The sequence below is a fragment of the Carassius gibelio genome, chromosome A20 (assembly GCF_023724105.1).
Source record: "Carassius gibelio isolate Cgi1373 ecotype wild population from Czech Republic chromosome A20, carGib1.2-hapl.c, whole genome shotgun sequence".
In the NCBI taxonomy this organism is placed as follows: domain Eukaryota; kingdom Metazoa; phylum Chordata; class Actinopteri; order Cypriniformes; family Cyprinidae; genus Carassius; species Carassius gibelio.
In genome coordinates this window covers 14,155,416-14,176,652 of record NC_068390.1, presented here as the reverse complement: position 1 = coordinate 14,176,652, position 21,237 = coordinate 14,155,416, and the positions used below count along the sequence as shown (strand labels likewise).

Here is a 21,237-nt window from a genome sequence, read left to right as displayed (position 1 = left end):
GCATGTGTGCGCGCAAAAGAGGATCATAGCATGTAGTCGTGAAGTTGTAACACTTTGGCATGGATAACTCATTAAATCTATGAAATGAAAGAGATAGAAAACGAGGAGTTTGTGTCCCACACATTTAATGACTCGTACACGGCAACGCGCTCTTCTCATACATGAGAGATTAACTCTTTCATGGCATTACAAATAAAGTAAAAGACAAAATAATAGCAAGGCGGCAGAGTGAACTTATCATCCATAGTTGAGAACCACTGAGTTTAATGCCACAGTTATGTTAGAATGCATCTCTCTTGTTTCTGTGGCGGTGCGTCGGGCTCGTCATGAGGCGCTCGGTCCGGGGCGCTGTACGACTGACTCCAATTATGTGAACTTACCTATTTTGAATCCTCTTATATTTAGCATGTTCGATTATGTCCAATATTAGTGTTCAACTGTTGGGACTTTAAATGAAATCGACTATTAATTTTCAACGTTGACTGATTTTGCAGAGCATTTAGACTGATAACTTCCGTGCGCAAGATGTGGCAGATTTGTCACAGGACGTGCGATGTGACAGTTGCATCCCACTATATATGAACTAGCTGTTTTAAATACAGTATTTTTATATTTAACATTAGTTTATCAGTATGTTTGAAAGTATATTTCTTTGATTATTGGTGATTACATAGGCTCTCTCTCGTGCACATGCACGGTTTAAAACACCAAATAGTTCTGCTATGTCAAGAACAAAGAGTCTCTCTCTTGCTCCAGCCATGCACGATACTATTGTGTATCGTCGATCTCACAGGCTAATGATATGACGATTTGAAAAATGATAAAATCGCCCAACACTAATGCTCACTTCTTCTCATTACTACAGATAGAGGAGCTAGCCAAAACTCTGTGTTATGGATCCCGTTCATCCTCCCTGGACTCTCTGTCCAGTCTTGATTCTGTTCCTGGATCTCCACGCAGTAGTCCTGTTCCCCGGGGAGCATCACCGCTCCGCACCCGCTTCCGTCTGTCTGCTAAGAAGGCTTTGCTCCTGTGGGTTCGGGACCAGTGCCAGAAGTGAGCTTTCATCTAGCTTATACTTTCATATACTCTGAATGTTTGTCAAAATGCTTAGTCTGTTTAATTTCCACACCAATTGTTCCTCTAAAATGATTGCTTTCTTTCTCAAGAGTTGGTTGCCCAGCCGGTGTGAGGGACTTTAAGTCCAGCTGGAGGAGTGGTGAGGTGTTTCTGGCCATTCTCTGCTCTCTTAGACCTGATCTGGTGGACCTCTCTCAAGTCCAGACCAGCAGCCACCGGGAAAACTTGGAGAGGGCATTTCACCTCGCTGAGAAGGAGCTCGGAATTCCCAGACTGCTTGAGCCAGAGGGTAAAAGCTTTTAGAAGCATTGTCCATTAAAATGATCTATTTATAGTGCTATTTTTTTTAAACAAAGAAATAAAAGCAATTTATTCGTTTAAGTAATTTTTTTTCTAATACAGTAGTTTTCAATCAGTTAGGTTTCAGCAAACATCCAAGGTGTCCTTAAGATGACTAAACGTTATTTATAATATGTAAAAAAGTTGATTTTTAGAAAGGATTTAACTTATGAAAAAGTTACGTAAATTAATACATAAAAAAAAGCATGTTTATCTTAAATATAAATCTTTCTACATTTTTGTAGTAAAATTTTTCTTGCCAAGCTAATATATTTTATTAGGTAGAAATTGTGAATACAAAATAGTTATTTTCCAGTAGATTATGAACAACTGGAAAATGAATGGGGTCTAGAAATTTTTTTGTTGAATACGTTGTGAAAATGTTTGTCAAAAAGGTTGAGAAGAACCACTGCTGGAAAATAGATAAATAGTGAATACTAAATAAATACTAAATACAAAAATATTTCCCAGATAATATTTATAATATATTATTATAATAATAATATGATATTAAAAATTATAATGACAGTATAAAAGCCAATTTAAATATGTCTGTATAATATTTATATTTTATATTTTTCCTACAATATAAGCAAGTCTTTATACATGAAAATATACAGGAGTCTTTGTATTTAATTAACAAGTTACTTTGCAAAGGGAGAATGTTTTGGGTTCATGTTTTGCATCAAAAAGTTTATAAAGGTTATTGACTGTTTATGTACATTTAAATTGTCTTTCCTCTCAGACGTTGATGTCAGTAACCCTGATGAGAAGTCTATCATGACATACATTGCTCAGTTCCTGCAGTACTCCAACGATCTGCCTGTAGCTGAAAATGATTTTGAGGTAAGACCACCTCTGAACTGAAGAACTGAATCTCCCATCTGGATCTGCGCTGTTGCAGGTCTGCCTTTCTTTGTTCATTCTTGATGTTCTTTCTCATTCTAACCCTCTTTCCTATATCATGTCCCTCCAACTTCACTTCCTCCTCCTCTCTGTTGCCCCCTTCTGGTTGGATGCAGCTTCAATCTCTACTCTTTCCCACGTGCCTTCCTCCTGCCATCCTCCCTACACACTTCACTCCTGCTGTGCTGGGCTCCTCACTCCACCAGGTACGGACGTCCCAGAGCGCTTGTGAATTCCTCCACAGATTTCCTCTTCAAAATATCATTCCAGAATCAGCCTCCACTTGTTTCAGCATGTTTTCTGATTTGAAAATCAATCTCTAATTCAGTTGTATGTTTCCTGCCCTGCCCTTAGGCTTCACCCAGTCAGAAAGTCAGAGAGATGAAATGCTGGCTAGAGCGAGCCTGTCAGGAGTTATTGGGGGCATGGAATTCCACAGAGGGGAAGGGGTATGCAGAGAGGTATCAGGTATGCTGAATGTGAAATGGTAGCTCATCACTTCCTAATGTACAACACACACTTTATGAGCCCTGAATGTTTGTCTGTGTTAATATCCAAGGCATTTCAGAACTTTGTGGGGACTTATTATGACCAGCGACGTCCAGTTATTCCAGTTCTCAGTGCAATGAGACACTGCGCTAAACCAAGTGAGGAGCAGATGGCATTGAGAAAGGCCTGGGACACCATGGAGGAGAGGGTGAATTCTGCTGATTACATGATTATATGATTATATCTGCTGATATGTCACCAAATACAGATTTACTCAGAAATTCTGATAGTCTTGGGAATAGACTGGAAATTCCAAACAAATCACTTATATCGTTTTTTACAGCAAAAGTGTTTATGAAGTTATAGTTGTCATGGAAAAAACATATACAGCATCAATACATTTTCAGAATTGTATTTTCTTTCAAATGCAGAAACAACCTAGCAGTATAATGTACAAATATTATTTGTTATAATTTAGATATTAATAAGCATAACAGCCTAGAAATTAAAATGACATTGAAAATAAATGAAGATAGATGTAAGGTTTGCTGAATGTAAAATCATAAATAATGCGTATGTTGCTCAGTTGTAAATCATTTTGGATAAAAGGGTCCGCTAAATGCATAAATGTAAATAAGTTAAATCCAAAAAATTATTTACATTTTATATTAAATTATTTAAAATTCTGTAACAATTAAAAATAAATATAATATATATTTTTTTCATATATATTCTTAAATAAATATTTTTATGTATGACAATGATTGTGAATGTTTTTTTTTAGCTTTTTTTTAATGATGGGATCAATGATATAAGTTATGTTCAAATAATTAAATGACAAAAATCTTTTTTGTACACTTTCTTCTCCCCAGTTGCAAGAGTTCAGAACAGAGCTTGATGTTGGTTTGCCAGCCCCTCTGAACACACTGGGCCGGTGGCTCCAGCATATGGAAGCTGTGTTGTCTCAAGACAGCGGGAGCACAGAAGATCATGCACTTGCTGCTAGAGATGCCAGACACAAGCAAGAACAGCTGAAGGTCAGTGTGAAGACCGGTATTATCATTGTAATGGAGTACAGACTTCATAATCATGGGGAAGAAGCAGGCGGGAACTGGCGAACATTCAAATTAAACTTTCATGTTAAAATAAACTCAAAACAGCACGACAGCCCCTCACAGACAACTGCCGCTCACAAACAAAACCAAACACAAAATAAAATCCAGGCCTGGTCCTGTCTCGTACTTCACTGTCGTCGCTCCTCTTTTGTATCCTTCCGATCTCCTCTGTGGGACTCGAGACTGGTGAGGTGAGCAGCTGTCGCTCATTTCCGAATCACTCCACAGGCCTCGCTCAGTTCTCACGGCTCTCAGCCCCGCCCCACTCGTCACAATCATGCTTCACTGTGTATTTCTGAAATATCTTTATATTTTATGTTCATTCTTCTTATTGTTTCCTCAGGTCTTGGTTGAAGACTTAAGCCAGCACTTGAACATCCTTCATCACTACCGTAACACAGATGATGATGGCTGTCTTCAAGTGCCAATCGAGAAGCTGGAGGAGATCAAGAGACGGTTGGACAACAATATCTGTTCAGTGCTTCCTGCTGAAATGACCAGAATCTGTAGTGTTTAGAACTCCAGATGTTTGATCAGCTCCAAACCAACACAATTTACTTGGTTTAATAATGCTTTTACACTGCATGATACGGCTCAGTACGGCTCACTTTTGGGGGGGTTTCCACTATGTATAGTACCTAGTACTATACGGGAAGTCGTGGCCTAATGGTTAGAGGGTTGAACTCCCAATCGAAGGGTTGTGGGTTCTAGTCTCGGGCCGGACGGAATTGTGGGTGGGGGGAGTGCATGTACAGCTCTCTCTCCACCTTCAATACCACGACTCAGGTGCCCTTGAGCAAGGCATCGAAACCCCAACTGCTCCCCGGGCGCCGCAGCATAAATGGCTGTTCACAGTGTGTGTGTGTGTGTGTTCACTGCTCTGTGTGTGTGCATTTCGGATGGGTTAAATGCAGAGCACAAATTCTGAGTATGGGTCACCATACTTGGCTGAATGTCACTTCACTTCACTTCACTACTTGGTACTGTTTTAGTACCACCTCGGTTGAGGTTCCAAACGAGCTGTACCAATACTAAAATGTGACGTGTAAACATCACTGATTGGTCAGAGAGAATTGCCATTACCAGAAACCAAACCCGCTAGACTTAAATAGTCAGCAACAGCCACTGCAGCATCAAATGAAAAGTGATGTTTAAACGACTTGATTTAAATGGCAGTCTTAAGCAGCTTAAAAAAAAGAAATTTCTGCATCACGGTTAGTAGACAAGGTGGCAACTATAACAAGCCAAAGTAAAGCATGCCAAGCTGAGTCGTACCTCGCAGTGGAAAGGTGCCATAAGATGGTCTTTTCAGCAGCACCTTCCCTCAGTTACTCCTAATATTGTCCTATTCAAGATACCCAGGTTTGTTTCTAATGTTCCTCATTCTCTTTGATAGTTTCACCAGTGCCAGAGTGTCAGCCAAGTACCACGGGCTCAAGCTACAATACAGGGAGCAGATGCACCAGGTTTATGACCTGCTGGGACGTCTGAAGTCTAAGCTGAGCCTGTGGAGAGGACCTTACGGCTCCCAAGAGTCTGTGCACTCTCTGCTACAGGATTGGCATGTATGTGGCCCTAAAGAGCAGTCATTACTAATGGCTAAATAACCTGCCATGAGCTTCCTTCAGAAACCTCTACAATCACTTAAAGTAAAAATCTGTTTGTAGACATTAAACAAACACTGCCATAGTTGCATAACTTCAGATGTTTTTTAATTAATTTAAAAATTAATATGAAATCTACAAAATGGATGGTTTGAGTTAGAATATTTAGCAAGATTATAAGTATAAACACAACAATGCTATTAAAGCAGACTGGTGAGTAGATGATGCGATGACGTTTAATGTCCTTAATGAACTTCTGTAGTCCCATTTATAGGGTACATAACATACAGTTTCACCTAGCCTCATGTTAATCTTGAGTACCTATAGAGTAGTACTGCATCCTTCATATATCCAAAAAGTCTTTAGTTTTATCATATTTATTAAAAAAAATACGGCTTTCTGATTCTTTCCGGAAAAAGCCGAGCTCCTGGAGGCATGCAGAGGGGTGGAGCTAAAATACTGATGTTTCGTGTTGTTTCCATTAACATATATTCACTTATGTGCTGATTTCCAACAAAAGACAGAAATCTGATGCAATTGTACTTCCATGAATGGGGTCTTTTATCATAGGGACCATGTTTTAATAGCAAACGATGTGCAAATCCAGCGTCGACTTGGGCCTTGTTTATAAAACATTCGTCACTCAAATGACCAGAACACACAAAGAATACACTCCTGCCCCGGAAAAACAAACTGCATCCACTGTTCATGTAACACTGGGTTCTTTGGGAAGCTGAACACGGTAAACTTTCCCTCACATCCAAAAACACAATTATTTGGAGGCATTCTCGAACAAATCCTATGCAGCACTGCCGACAATTTTGAAGCGCGTTGATGATCGGGGTCTCGCTCTCCTCTGGTCAATGTGTGTGCGCGGGCGCGCTTTTCTAGGAGAAATGCTCATATAAGGACTTCCGCTCTCATCTATGTCATTCTATCCATGATCGAAAAAGTAGTCGAAACTTGTACCAACCCGGAAGTAAGATTTTCGGCACAGAAATTCTCAGACTTCTATTTTTTTAAACGTTGGCCATGTTTGAGTCAACTCTGAATACACCAAACACCATTGTACCCCCCCCCCCAACCACTTTTTAGTGACAACATTTTTCAAGACACTTAAAAGCTTAAAAACAATCAATTGTAAACATTGATTATATGCCTCTTAGGACACTGTTGACAAGCAAGGCCTGGTGTGGATGTTGAAGGAAGCACTTCATAAGATGAAGGACACAGCAGTCAGTTACACCAACAAAGCAGCTCTGGGTAAGTTTATACTGTTTACTACTCTGTTATATATGTTTTTTATAAAAGCTAGTGCTTCTTCCTATGGAGCCCCGCACATGACACGGAGGAAAAAATATTAGACTAAATCGTGTGCACGATTTACAAATTCATTCCCTCAATGTCCTAAAACGTGCACTCGATTACTATAGCATTCCCTCGATTTACTATTGCGTTCACTCGATTTGCTAAATTGTGCGCACAATTTACTATTTCATTCCCTCGATTTGCTAAATTGTGCGCACAATTTACTATTTCGTTCCCTCGATTTGCTAAATTGTGCGCACAATTTACTATTTCGTTCCCTCGATTTGTTAAATCGTGTGCATGATTTAGCAAATCGAACGAACGCAAAAGTAAATCAAGGGAACGCAATAGTTAATCGAGGGAACGCAATAGTAATCGTGTGCACGTTTTAGTAAATTGAGGGAACGAATTAGTAAATTGAGGACACAATTTATTTATTTTTTCTTGCATGTCATGTGCGGGGCTCCATATATTCCTGTACCTTATGCCTTATTTATCCTCTATCCTCTGATTCTTTTCCAGCTGAGGACGTGCCTGTGGTAAACAGGCAGGTAAAGGAGGCCAATAGTGAGACGGGAGTCAGTACAGAAGCTGCAGAAGCAGTAAGATCCACCATGGAGCGTGTTCTGGCTGCATGGGTGTCCTACAAAGACTGCCTGTATCTATTACAGGTCTGGCTGGGGCAGGAGGGACAATCAGAGGAACAGGGGCAGGAGGTACTGTAAAGCATTTGTCATTAAAAACAGGATTCAAAGTATACAGTGGCCAAAAAAAAGTTGGACTTAAAATGTATTAATGCCACTTCTCTTAAGTTAGGGCATAATGTTTGAATGTGGTTGTTTTTTATCAGAGGTTCATTTGTCTTGTTATCTCTTTCATAATGCAGCACAAGCATTTTTCATCTTGCTTGAATGAGTGGAGATCACGTCAAGCCCAGCTGAATGAGGCGGGAAACATCCTCATTGATATGAGTGATGCTTCCACCAGCCACTCTCTGACTGAAGAGCTCCGCAAACTGAACATACAGTGGGCTGACTTTATAAAAAGGACCAAGTTTGTGAGTTTTGTTAAGACAGAACACTCTAGTTTTCAGCAGGGTCCAAAATGAACACTTGCCTAATGCCAAAATGCAAGTAAAAGTTGTCTTTGTTGAAGAAATAAAGCAATTTCTAGTAACATTAAAAGAAACGTGACCTTATTACTTTAAATCTGTTTGGATGACAGTGTGAGTGATTTAAAACAAAGAGACAAAAGCTTAAGCAGTATCTCTTTCAATTTGAATTTTTAGATATTTTCAATAGAAATTATTCCATTTCAGTATCTAAGGTGCCTGTTCTAAAACTGACACGTCACATGTAATATTTTTCATGTTAAACCACCAATTTCAGTATATTATTTGACTGTGAGAACCAAATATTATTGTATTGGCAACAGAAAATATGATGCAGGCTCACAAAATATTAAAGGAAAAGGCTAATTACTGTACATCCTATTGTCAAAGACCGAAATGATGCAAAATAAAGTTTCATAGCTGGGAAGAAATATTTATTGCCGGTGAATTAACTCAGTTCATTCACAAGCAGGTGTGGCAAAGAGTTTATTTTGAATCCTGATTATGTTTCAATTTCAACTTGTTCTACTGGATTGAATAAGGAGTTTTGGCTTTAAACTGCTAAGACCCAGCCTTTTCTGATTCTCTCTGTAAGTTGCAAAACTTGTTGGTGAATCGTTACTACTATTTTCATTTTCTTTGAGTAGTACACTGACAAGCTGTTACTTTGGCCCATTGTGTTTCAAAACCCCAGGAGCATTCTGTTTCATCATTTGTTCTTGCTGTTCATCAAAGAATGTGCTTTTGCTCTCGTTCTTTGTCTTTTAACATACTACACCCTTGAAAAGATTGTTATTGTTGATAAAAAATAAAAAAAAAGATGTTCTTGTTTAGCAATCAAAGAGCTTATGCTATTGGAAAAATGGCATGTTTTCAGGCAGTGGCCCCTCAGCCCATCGCTGCGGTCCCGGGGGTCCAAGCTGCTCAATCCCTGATGCAGGAAGCCGGCTGGGTGCTTAGAGAGACTGTGGAGGTGTCATCTGGACCTCTGCGTATTTACAGAAAGAAACTCCAGGTATTCAGATCATTCTAGCTGTGCTTCCTACTGTTCATATTTTTATACTAGATATTTCTTCATTTATTTGTCTTTTTTAATTTATTTTTTACTTTGTCTTGACAGTTTCTCACAGCCATTTTTCCACTCTATTGTCAACGTTATTTATGCTTGTCTTTTTTTTTCACTCAGGGCATAATTAAGAAGATGTCAGCATTCAGTCTGAAATCTTTATCTCCAGACTGCAAAGAAGAAACTCTACAGAAACTCAGACAAACTCTTCCAGAGGTCAGGCAATATTCCTTTTATGTTATAGATGTATGTATTTTAGATTTACACTAAGAGACCTGGCACCTCAAATTTGTATTTATTATTTTTATTTTTTATTTTTTTACTCATCCTCAGTTGTCCTGTGGAACACAGAAATGCAATTTTAAATAATCTTCATGAGTCATCAGGTCTGTGAGTGAATCACAAGACTCACTCTTTTGAGTCAGTCCTTTCCCAATGACCTGGTTCATTAAACTGATTTGTTCATTTTTGTATATATACATTTATTTGAAATGGGGCTGTCATGAAATCATATTTTAACTGAACAATTATTGTGGCTAAAATAATTCACAGTAACAATTTTATTGCAAAGTCTACAGAAATTTTATGAATAATGTGACAATAATGCTGTCAGTCAAATTCGTCTTTAACTTTATTTTCTGTTTTGAATTATTTTCCATTCTATATTTAATTCTACAGTATACATCTTTTTTATATTTTATTGTTATGTTATTATTGTTTAATTTTTTTTCATTCTTTCATAGCTATATTTAAGTATATTTTCATCTGTGTTGTATTCTTTAATAATTGCACTGTCCATGGAGCGGACCTGATTCATTTCACTGCTGGTTATATATGCTCTATATAAATGTGTATGTGACAAATAAAACTCTTGAATCTTGATCTTGACAAAAAAGCCATTTTTGGAGACAGAAAGTTTGTAACAATAACTTCACAAAAGTGTACAAAAACAACTGTTGATCGGCACTTCTAAATTATTTTGTGCACAGTAGTAGTTACATGTTGCATCAAGATTTTTTTTTTATGACAGGTGGCAAACAGAGTTAAAGGGATACTCAATCCCAAAATGAAAATTTTGTCAATTCTTTACTTACACCCAGGTTTTGAACAACATGGGGTTAAGTGATTAGTGACAAAATTTTCATTCTTCCTTGGAGTAACCCTTTAAGGTGCAGTACTAACATCTGTGTTAGAGTGTCAACCAACTCTCTAAACACTCTGTTTCTCTACTGAGAATAAGTGATTGAACTAGGAACTGAACAAATCTATGGACATGTTTCTTGGCAGACCTTTGAAACTTTGACCCGGGTGGATCAGGTGTGTGTGAGACTCCAAAAAGCAACATCTCTGCTTGAGGGCAGACTGGCTGAGCTTGAAAACTGGAGCACAGAAGCCCAAGAGGTCTGCAACCACCTAAAAGAAAGGCATCATAGGGGCCACCGGGGCCCACATCCCAGGGCTAAAGTGAGCAAAATCAAGTTCTTGAGTTCATTTGGTTGATTAAAACAGTGCTTTCACATTGTCACCTCTTGTGATTCTCATTGCAGGGACTGATCTCCAGAGGTATACATTTGGAAGGACAGGTAGTGACAGAAGGTGAAGACCTGCAGGAGCTTGTGACATCAGTGCAAAAGAACTCTTCCCTGCCTTGCTTCAGAACAAAGGCAATACAAGACCGACTGCAACAGAATGTCTCGTACTCTCAGGTGAATTTCATTGCAGGCCAGTATCGGTTAAGGAAAGCTTACAATCATGATGTTGTAACTTCTCACTTTCTTCTGTGTGTCTGTCAGGAGGTTACCGAGATGCTCAGTTCCCTTGGAGTGAAGTGTGAAGGACAGCCTAAAGGTGCACAGCCTGCTTCCAAGGTTTTTGTACAGGCGTATTCTCAGCCTGAATCCAAAGTTGAAACCATTCAACACCATCAGAATCAGACATTTTCCAAAAGCAGCAAACATTCTCCAGAGAGCCAAGAACTCTATTCTTCTCAGCTGCAGTCACAGTACGAAGCCACAAGTGACGTACAGCCCCAGGTTCTCCCCCAGGATCATGATAAATCCCTGAAAGACCAAAGAAAAGCTGTATGCCAAGTACAACAAGCAGAGCTCAAACAGACTTTGTTGTCATCTGTTGTTGGCAGGGAGGTTCAGATGAAACCCCAGACTCAAGTTGTAGACTCAAGCCTAACCAGTAGCTTTGGACCATCAGACCTTCAAGCCGCCTCAGTAAACTCAAGCCAAAACAGTGGCTTTGGACCTTTAGACACTTTACAGGTTACCTCTGTAGACCCAGTCCGTACCAGTAACTTAATACTTTCAGAGCTACAGGTTGTCTCAAGCCAAACCAGTGGATTTATGCCATTAAACTCTCTCCAGGTTAAATCTGTAGAATCAGGCGAAACCAGGGACTTTGAACCATTAGACCTTCAGGTAATCTCTGTAGAGTCAAGCCAAATCAGTGGCACTGAACAATCAAACCCTCGAGAGTCTCCATCTTCAACTATGTCCATACCAAGCACATCGCTTACACCGGTTACCATGACTGAACTAAGAATGCCAGTCGAGCAGAATCTTGGTTCACCGCCAAAATGGCAACCTCAGACCTCCTTGGTGACCCCAGACCAAAGACAAAGGGTTTTTGTCAAAAGTCACAGGTTTCCTCAGCCCAATGAGCCTTCACAAACTCTGTCTGTAACCTCTCTTGCATCCTACCCAAGCACTTTGCATACACGGGTAACAGTGACTCAACAAACAATGCCAATCAAGCAGCACCTTGGTTCACCAACAAAATGCCAGCCTCAGACCTCCCTGACGACTCTACACCAAAGACAATCTGTTCTATACAAAAGTCACAGCTTTCCAGAGCCATCAGAGGCTCCAGGTGTTCCCCATGTCCCGGTACAGAATGAGGTGTATGCTAGAGCTCAGGCTTTGGCCAGGAGCAGACTGGATCAAGCCAAAGAGCACCTGCGTGAACATATACAGGATGTCATCACTGTGATAAGTGCCAGAGACAAATCTAAAAAACAAGCCAAGAAAAATCAGGCGAGGCCATTTAAAAATCTATATTTTTCAATCCAATATATATTTGCAATCAATGAATGGATAAAAAAAATAACACACATGTTTGGTCAAAACACATACACATAAGCTGTTAATGACTTGTGATTTTTTTTAATTTATTCTATAGGCAGTGTCACGTCTTCTCAGACCTAAAGTGTTGGAGACGTTTCTAGAAGCTGTGAAGGGAATGGGGTTTTTCTGCTCTGATGCCCAGCTCAGAGACATGGATCTCCTCTCTCAGTCAGTCAGGGCCCAGTGGGAGGTAAGAGAGAGATCATGGTCCTTCTAGCTGTGCATTGGTGTATGCTGCTCCGTACAGTCGTAAACTCAAAACATCAGAACTGGATTGCTGTGATTGGTCCAGGTTATGCTTGCGATTTACTCTTTTATATGCCATTTACGTTTCCCTGAAAAGTTTTAAAGGTGCATTCTATTTGGTCTTTAGTTAGCATTAACATTTTGGGTAGGGATGCATCGATTTGATACTCAGGATCGGTATTTGCTCCGATACTGGCATTTTCTGCGGATTGGGTATCGTTCAGACGAGACTCTGTTCTGTCCCATTTATTCCATGTCTTTATTACTGCGCTATACATTTAAAAGAAACGTCTTTTACATTTCTATATAAATGTATATACTTGTTTTTTCATGAATGTATTTTACAACAATACAAAGAAAAGCAATGTGTGACATTTTACCAAATTTGAGACTTATTCACTTTTATTTGTAAATAAAATATTTCACTAGATTTTATAAAATTATTGTGCACCCATGATTTTTCTAGAATCTAGTGTATCTTTTCCTGCTGAATTATGCACTAACCTAGTTTATAATAGTATTTTTTTTTCATAATTATGATTATATATTTTTTTCATTTGTTATTTTTGTGTACATGTAGATTGTGATTAACACAAAAGAGTGATGATCAGGTCACCACAGAGAAGTATAGAAAATCTACTCTGATTTAAAAAAAAAAAAAAACTGCTAGTATCGCTAATATCGGCAGATACTCAGAATTTTCGGGATCGGATCAGTTCTGAAAAAATGGTATCGTTGCATCCCTAATTTTGGTTAATTTCATTTCAACATGGCAAAGTACAATGGGGGTTGGCCCACATGGTGCATAATTAAAACAAGTGGACATGTATTTATTATTTTTAATAAATCTTAAATTATGCATGTTTGCACACAGGCTTCATTTTAAAATGTACATGTATACAGTTATATATAGTAAAATGTGATACAGTGCATGTATTTAATCTATTTAGTTTTTTGTTTACTAACCATTGGTATATTCTGATACTGGGTAGATCAGCTGGCATGATTGACCATTGCCACTTTGGTTCTTAGGTCACTTTGTCCCAGCATTTATTAAATCATGGTATCTTTTGATGGATCTACCATATATATCACCCTGTCCTGTTTAGTCAGTGTAATTCTGTGTGTGTGCAGCTAACACATTCCTTAATCTACGTGCCTCTGCATGTGAACATAAATGCATTAAATCCAAATTAGTCTTTTCTTTGCTCAGTATCTGTAACTTTTACTAACTACATGGATGCTCTATCAGTTTATGTAGTCTATTCCTGTCCATCAAGTCTCTGAAAGTTCTTAAATCTAATTCAGTAGTTTTTATTTAAAACTCAGTTTTATCGTTTTATAATCATCAAGGGTTGATTTTGTTGTAACTGGGATCATTTATTGACTGCATGCATGTTTAGACAGGTTGATATAGACCGTTTCTTGTTTTAAGTTAATCTTTATATCACATTTTGCATGCATTTCTCTCTAGTCACAACCAGCTAGCCAAGTTAGCAACCCTCATTACTTCAGCACTCTTTTGAAATGGCCATTATGCATCCACCACAAAGAAGATTTTATGCTGACTGATATTAACTCCCATTAATGTAAACCTTGATGTTAATCCCCATACCATGATTGTAATATCTTTTTCAAAATATTTTTTGTGATAGACAATTTTTTTTAATTAAATCATTATTGTCAAAGAGTTTGGAATTAGTTTGTTTTTGGTTTACACCTCAGGTATGTGCCACAGCAGCTGAGCGGTCAGTGCATCTGGAAGCCTTGAGAAGAATTACAGAGACTCTGCAGCCCAGAGAGAGTGTTCTTCTAAGCCCCACCCATCTGAGAACAGACACACAGAAGGTGGAGAGTGTTCAATGCCGCACAGACTCCACAAGTGACTTGGCACCATGCCAGGATAGGTACGTAAGAAACAGTGTGGAAATTTTGAGGTTATATCATTAAAATATCTAAGCTATATTTTATTGAATATATATATTCTGATACAGTATACATTTTAGAAATACACATTTCGTAAACACGTGTAATAGTAGAAAAAAATCTATTTCAAATAAATGCTGTTTTTACAGCTTTTTCAGGATTGACAATAATCATTCTTTATGGAGCACCAAATGAGCATATTATTTTAGCATAGTGATTTCTAAAAGCTCATGTGACACTGATGATTAAATTAGAAATTAGAAAATAATTATTCTAAATTATAATTGTATTGTTTTAATGTATTTTTGATCAACGCAGTCTTAGTGAGCATAAGAGACTTCTTTACAAAACATACACATATTAACAACCCCACATTTTCAATATTATTGCATGTCTTTTTCAAACTCTGGCCTTTCTTATAGACAGTCTAAACTTACGGTTGTCTCTTATGTATTTGTGCTTGTGTACAGTACATGCCTCAATGTCATAGCATACTGTATACACGGTATTCAAGTGTTAGGTTTAGTATATAGTAATTATATTTAGCTTTATATAAATGTTTATAGTACTATATAAGTATAAGTAAATGTGCATGTGTGTGTTCACAGCAGGGGGGGAGCAATCAAGGATTGTGTCCTGTTGAGAAAGACTGTAATGCTGGATGACCTACGCATCGACCATTCACAGGTGCACGTGATCATGTGCTGCATATGTGTGTGTGTGTGTGTGTGTGTGACATTACTGTTTCATCTATTTTTAAAGAATGTGGTATTTTTTTTAATTATTATTCTTTCTCAGTATCTCACACCAGCATGACTTTACACTAGCAGGTACTTGAGCATCTGTGAGCTCCAGATCTGCGGAGTGTTAGCATTGTAATAAACCTCTGATTGGATGTTGTTGACCTTTTTAAGCACAAGGACCGCTCAAAAGAGTTATCTGTTGAGACGGGCTAGGGCAGCTGAACATTGAATTGGCTTGTTCTAGGGTCGTTTGACCCCTACTTGTAATGACGCTATGGTTGTTCTCTCTCATAGCCTGTTGTCCAGACCAACATTGCGGAGATCAAACAGATTCCAGAGAGGACCGTCATCCAACCCTGCTCAGCACAGGAAGAGAAGGTTACCACAGTGGAAACTCCGAGCAGGTAAACACGTTTGAAGTTTCTGAACCTTCAAGAAATTGATATATTTCCCTACTCTGTTAATACTATCTAAAAATCTAATATAAAATCAATGTTAGGACCTTTCTATATGCAACTTATATGCTCCTACATTTTACAGTAGCTACAGTGCTGTTCAGTCAGTCTTTCAGCTGCAGCTGCTCAACAACAGTCAGCAGCTGGGATCAGAGTTACCCATCAGCCTCTGCAGCAATGCTAGTACCTCTGCTGACTCACTGAGAACTCAACTCCAGCACCTACTGGTTAGTCTCCTTCACCACTTCCTTGCATTTAGGGTGCATTTTGTATACAAATAGCTGTGTGCTCATTTAGGATCTTAAGAACCGCACAGAGGCTCAGTGGTGTGAGTTTGAGCTTCAGTATTCCCAGAATTCTCAGCACATGGAAGATGGCTATAATATAGTGCAGGAGCGAACTCAGCTTATTCAACAGTGGAAGGACCAACAGATGTGTTTTCAGGCCAGGTGAGACATGTGGTTCCAGAATGTCCTGCAATCCTCCCATGTGGAGCTCTATTTCTGTGGTGCACAGAGTTGTTGTTGTTGTTCAAAAGCTGGTCCAAAATTGTCACTTATAAGATTTTATGACCATGTTACAAGGAAGCTTGCTAGCTTTTGGAGCAGAGCTACTGTTAGCCAAGTATACTGTTAAGTATAACAAAAGTGTCTACACAAGAATACTATAGAAACCATTGTAATAATTTATGCTTTCTACACTGGATGTGACATGACAAATCCCTGACAGTAATTTGATGCTTTGTTCTGTTTATGACATACTAACACACAGTTTAAAATGATTTGCAACAGTTGCTTGTCATGTCCAGTGTAGATATCCTCAAGACATGGTGTAAGTGGCACAATAATAATATTATTTTATATGTTGTTCAGGGTGAAGTCCCTTGAAACTGCGGTAGAGCTGCTGGAGTCCACAGACATTAAGATCAGACTGATTTCTGATCAGATCAAACAGATTAGTCAGAAACCTCTAAATATTAGAAACTTTGCCATTGCTGATCCCAAAAATCTACATGAAGAAATAAAGGTAATTATCCTTCAAATTCATCTTCGTGCTTGCAGATACATGTAGATCTAAATGTTTTTCTCAACTCACAAATAGCAAATTGGACAACTGACACATGATTAAAATGTTCAGCTTGTGAATATTTTCCCAAGTTAATTGTGTATTTTATATCCTTTTCATGTCTTGTTTTTTTTTGGGACATTTCACAGGGGGGGGGAAATCTAAAATGCTGGACTTTCCTAGAAGAAATGTTTGCTTCCTCATTCAAAGCATACATTTCAATATTTGTGTAATGTACCAAACATGGACCGATGCATGTTCAAACTGACTTCTCTGTTCTTTGTTCAGCGTCTAGATGAAAGTATCGAGAAGGAGCTGTTTCTGCTTCAGAGTGATGGTTCAGTTAGTGATGCTGCTCATTTGAGTCCCATTGAGCTCCAAGCTCATCTTCCTCTGCAGCAAACGCTTCACAACTGCACAAAATGCTTGGACCAGCAAAGACAATGTCTGAGAAAGAGTGAATCAGCCCTGGTGCGCCTCGTGAACCTCCTGTCCCATCTCCAGCAGATGAATGCCAAAATCAGTGCAGTTCGCAACGCATCAGATCACAGTTTAGTCTCCATCCGGCAAAGCCTTCAGCAGGCCAGGGATGAATCTTTTCAGTTAGACCAATTTCTGGATGATGCTGGTATGAGAATAACTCTGGATGATAAACCAGGCAGCTGTCATGAGATGGTTTCAGCTCTGGCTCTGCATGTCGAAGAGGTCGAGGCCAGAGTGGCTGTAGATCTGAAGCAGTCTGACAGAGGAGGGATAGGAAGAATGGAGGGAGAACAGAGGGACAGAGCATTCGGTAGGAAGAGGATGGGCCTTCAGGTCGCCCTGAGGGAGGTGCTGACAGCACTTGAAAAACAGGGGCTGAAGGAGCCCACACTTCCTGCACTACAGCACAGGTCAGCAGACTTTAAAACAGGACTGCTTTTCTGTTTTTTTTTTAAATTATTTCTTTGTTTTGCATGCAGTATTTTCAATGCTAAATTAAATGAATAAAAAAATGCTAGTAATGTATATTAAAATAACAATTGCAATATACAGTTGAAAAAAGTCAGGATTGCTTCTTTTTCCTCATGTTTTGCATTAAACCATTTAAATGTTTACATTTAATTAATTTGATATTGTATATTGCAATTTTTTAAATTAACATTACTAGTTTTTTTATTTATTTAACTTTATTATAACAAGGTGCTGATTATGGTCATTAAAATAACAGTTACAATATACAATATTAATAAAAAAATTAAGGTATATCTCTGTATTTCTAAGCAGATTTAGTTTAACTCAATTTAATTAGATTTTTAATTCATACAAAAACAAGTTACTAGTTAAGTCAATTAAAATAACCGTTGTAATGTACAATATAAAATAGAATGAACTTTCACCACAATATATACTGTATATATGTACTGTTTGGAGATAATATAAAATAATGATTGATGCATGAGTGCTTTCTCACAGTAACACCTATATTTGATCCATTTCGGATAGTAAAATGTGGAATGAATTCTAAGAATTTTCTAACTTTAAATTGGTTACAATAAAGAAGACGACATGCCTCTGTCTCTGTCTCACCAGTGTCTCTCTCTTTCTCAGGTTACGCTTCATGACAGACATGGAGAGTAAACTGGTTTCAATACGCTCAGAGATTAAGGATCTGAGAAATACTTGCGCACAGACAAGCACCTCAGAGAGAGGCATCAGCGAGCTGCAGACGCAATGGGAAAATGCACACAGAGCAGTCACAGAGAGGTGACGACAAATGCACATGATCGTACAGTAGGAAAGCTCTTTGTCAAATGCCATCTTGCAAAATGGACCCATTGCTTTCATACTTCTATTTCAGTCGTGAACAGTGTGTCTCTCTGACTGAACTGCTGAAGAAGTTCCAGAGCTGCCGAAATCACTTGGGCAGCATTTTGCAGAAAGCAGAGCAGACTATTGGTGATCAGGCCTCCTATATAGGCAAAGACAACCTGCAGCTCCTGATCAGTAAGGTACAAAGTTACTGGAAGATACTGGGTACATGGCTTCCATTCCCGGTGGACTGCAGATGGCAGTATTAACTGCATCGTTTTAGATTATTTTCAACTGCAGATTGATATTTTGAAATTCATATGTGTGTATGTGTGTGCAATTCATATGTGTGTATGTGTGTGCAGGTGAGCAGTATAAAGTCAGATCTCGGTGGTCTTGGGGACGGGGTGGAGGAGTTGAGATCTGTGTGTCGTCAGATGCAGTCTCTGATGAGAAGGATCCCAGACTGTGCTGACACTCCATTTGAGAGTGAGGCCGATTCCCTCATGGACCGCTGGCTTGATGTATGTTTCCTCAGTAAAGTCAAATTTCTCACTCTCTTTCTCTAATAATGTACAGTATTGACATTAACCTACTATTTCAGGTTACTGAGAAAACAGACTGTCATCTGGACAACCTTCAAGCTGGCTTTTCTCTTTGGGAAAAACTCCTGCTGTTGGCTGGAGAGGTGGAGGGCTGGAGCGCCCAAAAGCTGATGACACTTGCTCAGTCAAAACCCTTTCAGACAGAGCAGGACGTGTCTGTCATGGAGGTAAACTTTTTTAGGTTGTAAACAATTTTAGGTATAACTTTCAAATACACTTATTTTAGAATTGGGGGTATTTTGGGGGATAAATTAGAAAAAATATATCATTATAACTTCATAAATAAATTCATCAACTGAACATCCATGGAAAAGAAACATGATATTGTTAGTGATGTTTACACTACCATTCAAAAGTTTGGGGTCGGCAAGATTTTTCTTTGAAATAAAGGACACGTTAAAATGATCAAAAGAAAATAAGGACATATGAAATGTTACTAAATATTAAATTATTTTGATCTTTCTCTTAATCAAAGAATTCGGAAAAAGGAAAATATGTATTACGGTTTCCACAAAAATATTAAGCTGTTAGCGCAGCTGTTTTCAGCACTGATAATAATAAGACATGTTTCTTGAGCAGCAAATCAGGATATTAGAATTGTGTAACTAATTATTTAATTATTTAACTTATTAACCCCAAGCTTTTGAACAGTTTTGATGTTTCGTATGTATATTAGACTTGCATAAATGGTGAATTCTTTGATAATAACATGAATATAATTGTTTTGCACAGGATGAGCTCAGGATTCAAGAGGAGAACATTGAACATTTCCATCGCAGATCATCCGAGATCCAGAAGCTTTTGCAGAGTCGTGAGTTCCCACTGGAGCTGCAGGTGAGTTTCAGACACATCAGCCAGTTTTCACAATGCTTATTTATTGAATTAATGCTAGAGAATGTGTAATGACATTTGTATGTAGAAATGATGTGATATGCTGTGTCCTGTAGGTAAACCTCATGTATTAATTAGCATTAACCAGTCTAGCTCTTTAACAAATCTTCAGATTTTAGCAAATTCACGAGTTTGTTTTTCAAGGTGATTGAGAGCCAGCTGAGAAAGAAGATGGCAGAGGTGAAGGAGCTCTTTTCTGAGGCCAGTGATGTTTTCAGACAGCTGGAAGCTGCCAAAGGGAAGGTGGCGTCTGATATTACAGATCACCTGTCCTCCATTCAAACTATCACAAATGCACTTACCTCACTGACCACATCTGAAAGCCCACAGGTCTTCAACACCATCCAGGTGAAGGTTTATGCTTTAAGAATAAGCTGTGAACACAGTCAAATGTAATGCAGCTGTTCAGTGAAGTTCAGTTTTGGCCCATTTTGGTCTTCATTTGCTCAGTGGCTCTGTCACATACTGTACTTGAATTTCAGTTCATTTAAACCCTCAATCAGTTCAGCCAAAAAAGTTTTTTTTCATTAGCTAATCCTACCATTTTTACTGACAGGGTTTATCGGAGGATCTGCTAGCAGAGGCAGAGCAGGCCGATGCATTACTGCAGCAGATAAATCTTCTTTCCAGCATTGCAGGTCTAGAAAACCTGCAGGCGCTGGCTGAAGGTGGAGCTCAACTTCAAGAAAGCATTTGCACGGCTAGAGAGCTGGTCATAGAGAAAAGAGAGCAAGCGATGAACCCCAACAGACCTGAAAATCCCAAGAACATCAAGCCGCAGAAAAACGAAGATACTGCGCCTGAGATACAGTGTGTGTCTAATGGTAAAGCAGAGGAACAGTCACACAGAGGCCAGACACAAGACCCTCTTCTTGAGTTGAAAGACTTCAAAGAGCAGGCCTGCAGCTGGTCCAGTGAACTGCATCTGAAGGGTGATTTTCAGGTTTCTGAAGATGAAAACAGACAGATCACACTAGAAGAAGATGACCGCACAGCAGTGCAGGTAATTTTCTTGTCAAGGGTATGTTTGTTCTCAAAGGGAGTATGCATTTTTTAAGTGGCCTGAACTGAAATATGAAAATTATGAACATAAGTTATATTATATTATACTACAAACCCGATTCCAAAAAAGTTGGGACACTGTACAAATTGTGGATAAAAACAGAATGCAATGATGTGGAAGTTTCAAATTTCTATTTTTTATTCAGAATACAAATTAGATGACATCAAATGTTTAAACTGAGAAATTGTATCATTTTAAGGGAAAAAAAGTTGATTTTAAATTTCATGGCATAAACACATCTCAAAAAAGTTGTGACAAGGCCATGTTTACCACTGTGTGGCATCCCCTTCTTTGTCGCAT

General features: G+C 38.6%; 1 protein-coding gene across 4 annotated transcripts in view; it reads left to right on the top strand.

Moving 5' to 3' along the window:
• The window catches only part of LOC127938164 (nesprin-2), a 92,503-nt gene that overhangs the window by 9,494 nt on the left and 61,772 nt on the right, over positions 1 to 21,237 (top strand). For 3 of the 4 annotated variants that reach the window (XM_052534598.1, XM_052534596.1, XM_052534597.1), the window contains exons 1-15: positions 12,212 to 12,342; positions 14,124 to 14,305; positions 14,933 to 15,011; positions 15,362 to 15,471; positions 15,608 to 15,749; positions 15,820 to 15,971; positions 16,395 to 16,548; positions 16,876 to 17,480; positions 18,178 to 18,333; positions 18,428 to 18,578; positions 18,744 to 18,902; positions 18,983 to 19,150; positions 19,716 to 19,817; positions 20,019 to 20,222; positions 20,431 to 20,877. In XM_052534598.1, the coding sequence (XP_052390558.1) occupies positions 12,268 to 12,342; positions 14,124 to 14,305; positions 14,933 to 15,011; positions 15,362 to 15,471; positions 15,608 to 15,749; positions 15,820 to 15,971; positions 16,395 to 16,548; positions 16,876 to 17,480; positions 18,178 to 18,333; positions 18,428 to 18,578; positions 18,744 to 18,902; positions 18,983 to 19,150; positions 19,716 to 19,817; positions 20,019 to 20,222; positions 20,431 to 20,877 (2,886 nt within the window). In that variant the 5' untranslated portion in view covers positions 12,212 to 12,267. Of the gene's footprint in view, positions 1 to 865; positions 1,057 to 1,169; positions 1,370 to 2,164; positions 2,266 to 2,679; positions 2,794 to 2,884; positions 3,023 to 3,686; positions 3,852 to 4,272; positions 4,386 to 5,325; positions 5,495 to 6,699; positions 6,797 to 7,363; positions 7,558 to 7,727; positions 7,899 to 8,829; positions 8,968 to 9,138; positions 9,235 to 10,305; positions 10,483 to 10,565; positions 10,725 to 10,811; positions 12,063 to 12,207; positions 12,343 to 14,123; positions 14,306 to 14,932; positions 15,012 to 15,361; positions 15,472 to 15,607; positions 15,750 to 15,819; positions 15,972 to 16,394; positions 16,549 to 16,875; positions 17,481 to 18,177; positions 18,334 to 18,427; positions 18,579 to 18,743; positions 18,903 to 18,982; positions 19,151 to 19,715; positions 19,818 to 20,018; positions 20,223 to 20,430; positions 20,878 to 21,237 lie in introns of those variants that run through there. The other variant, XM_052534599.1, reaches the window with a different exon arrangement.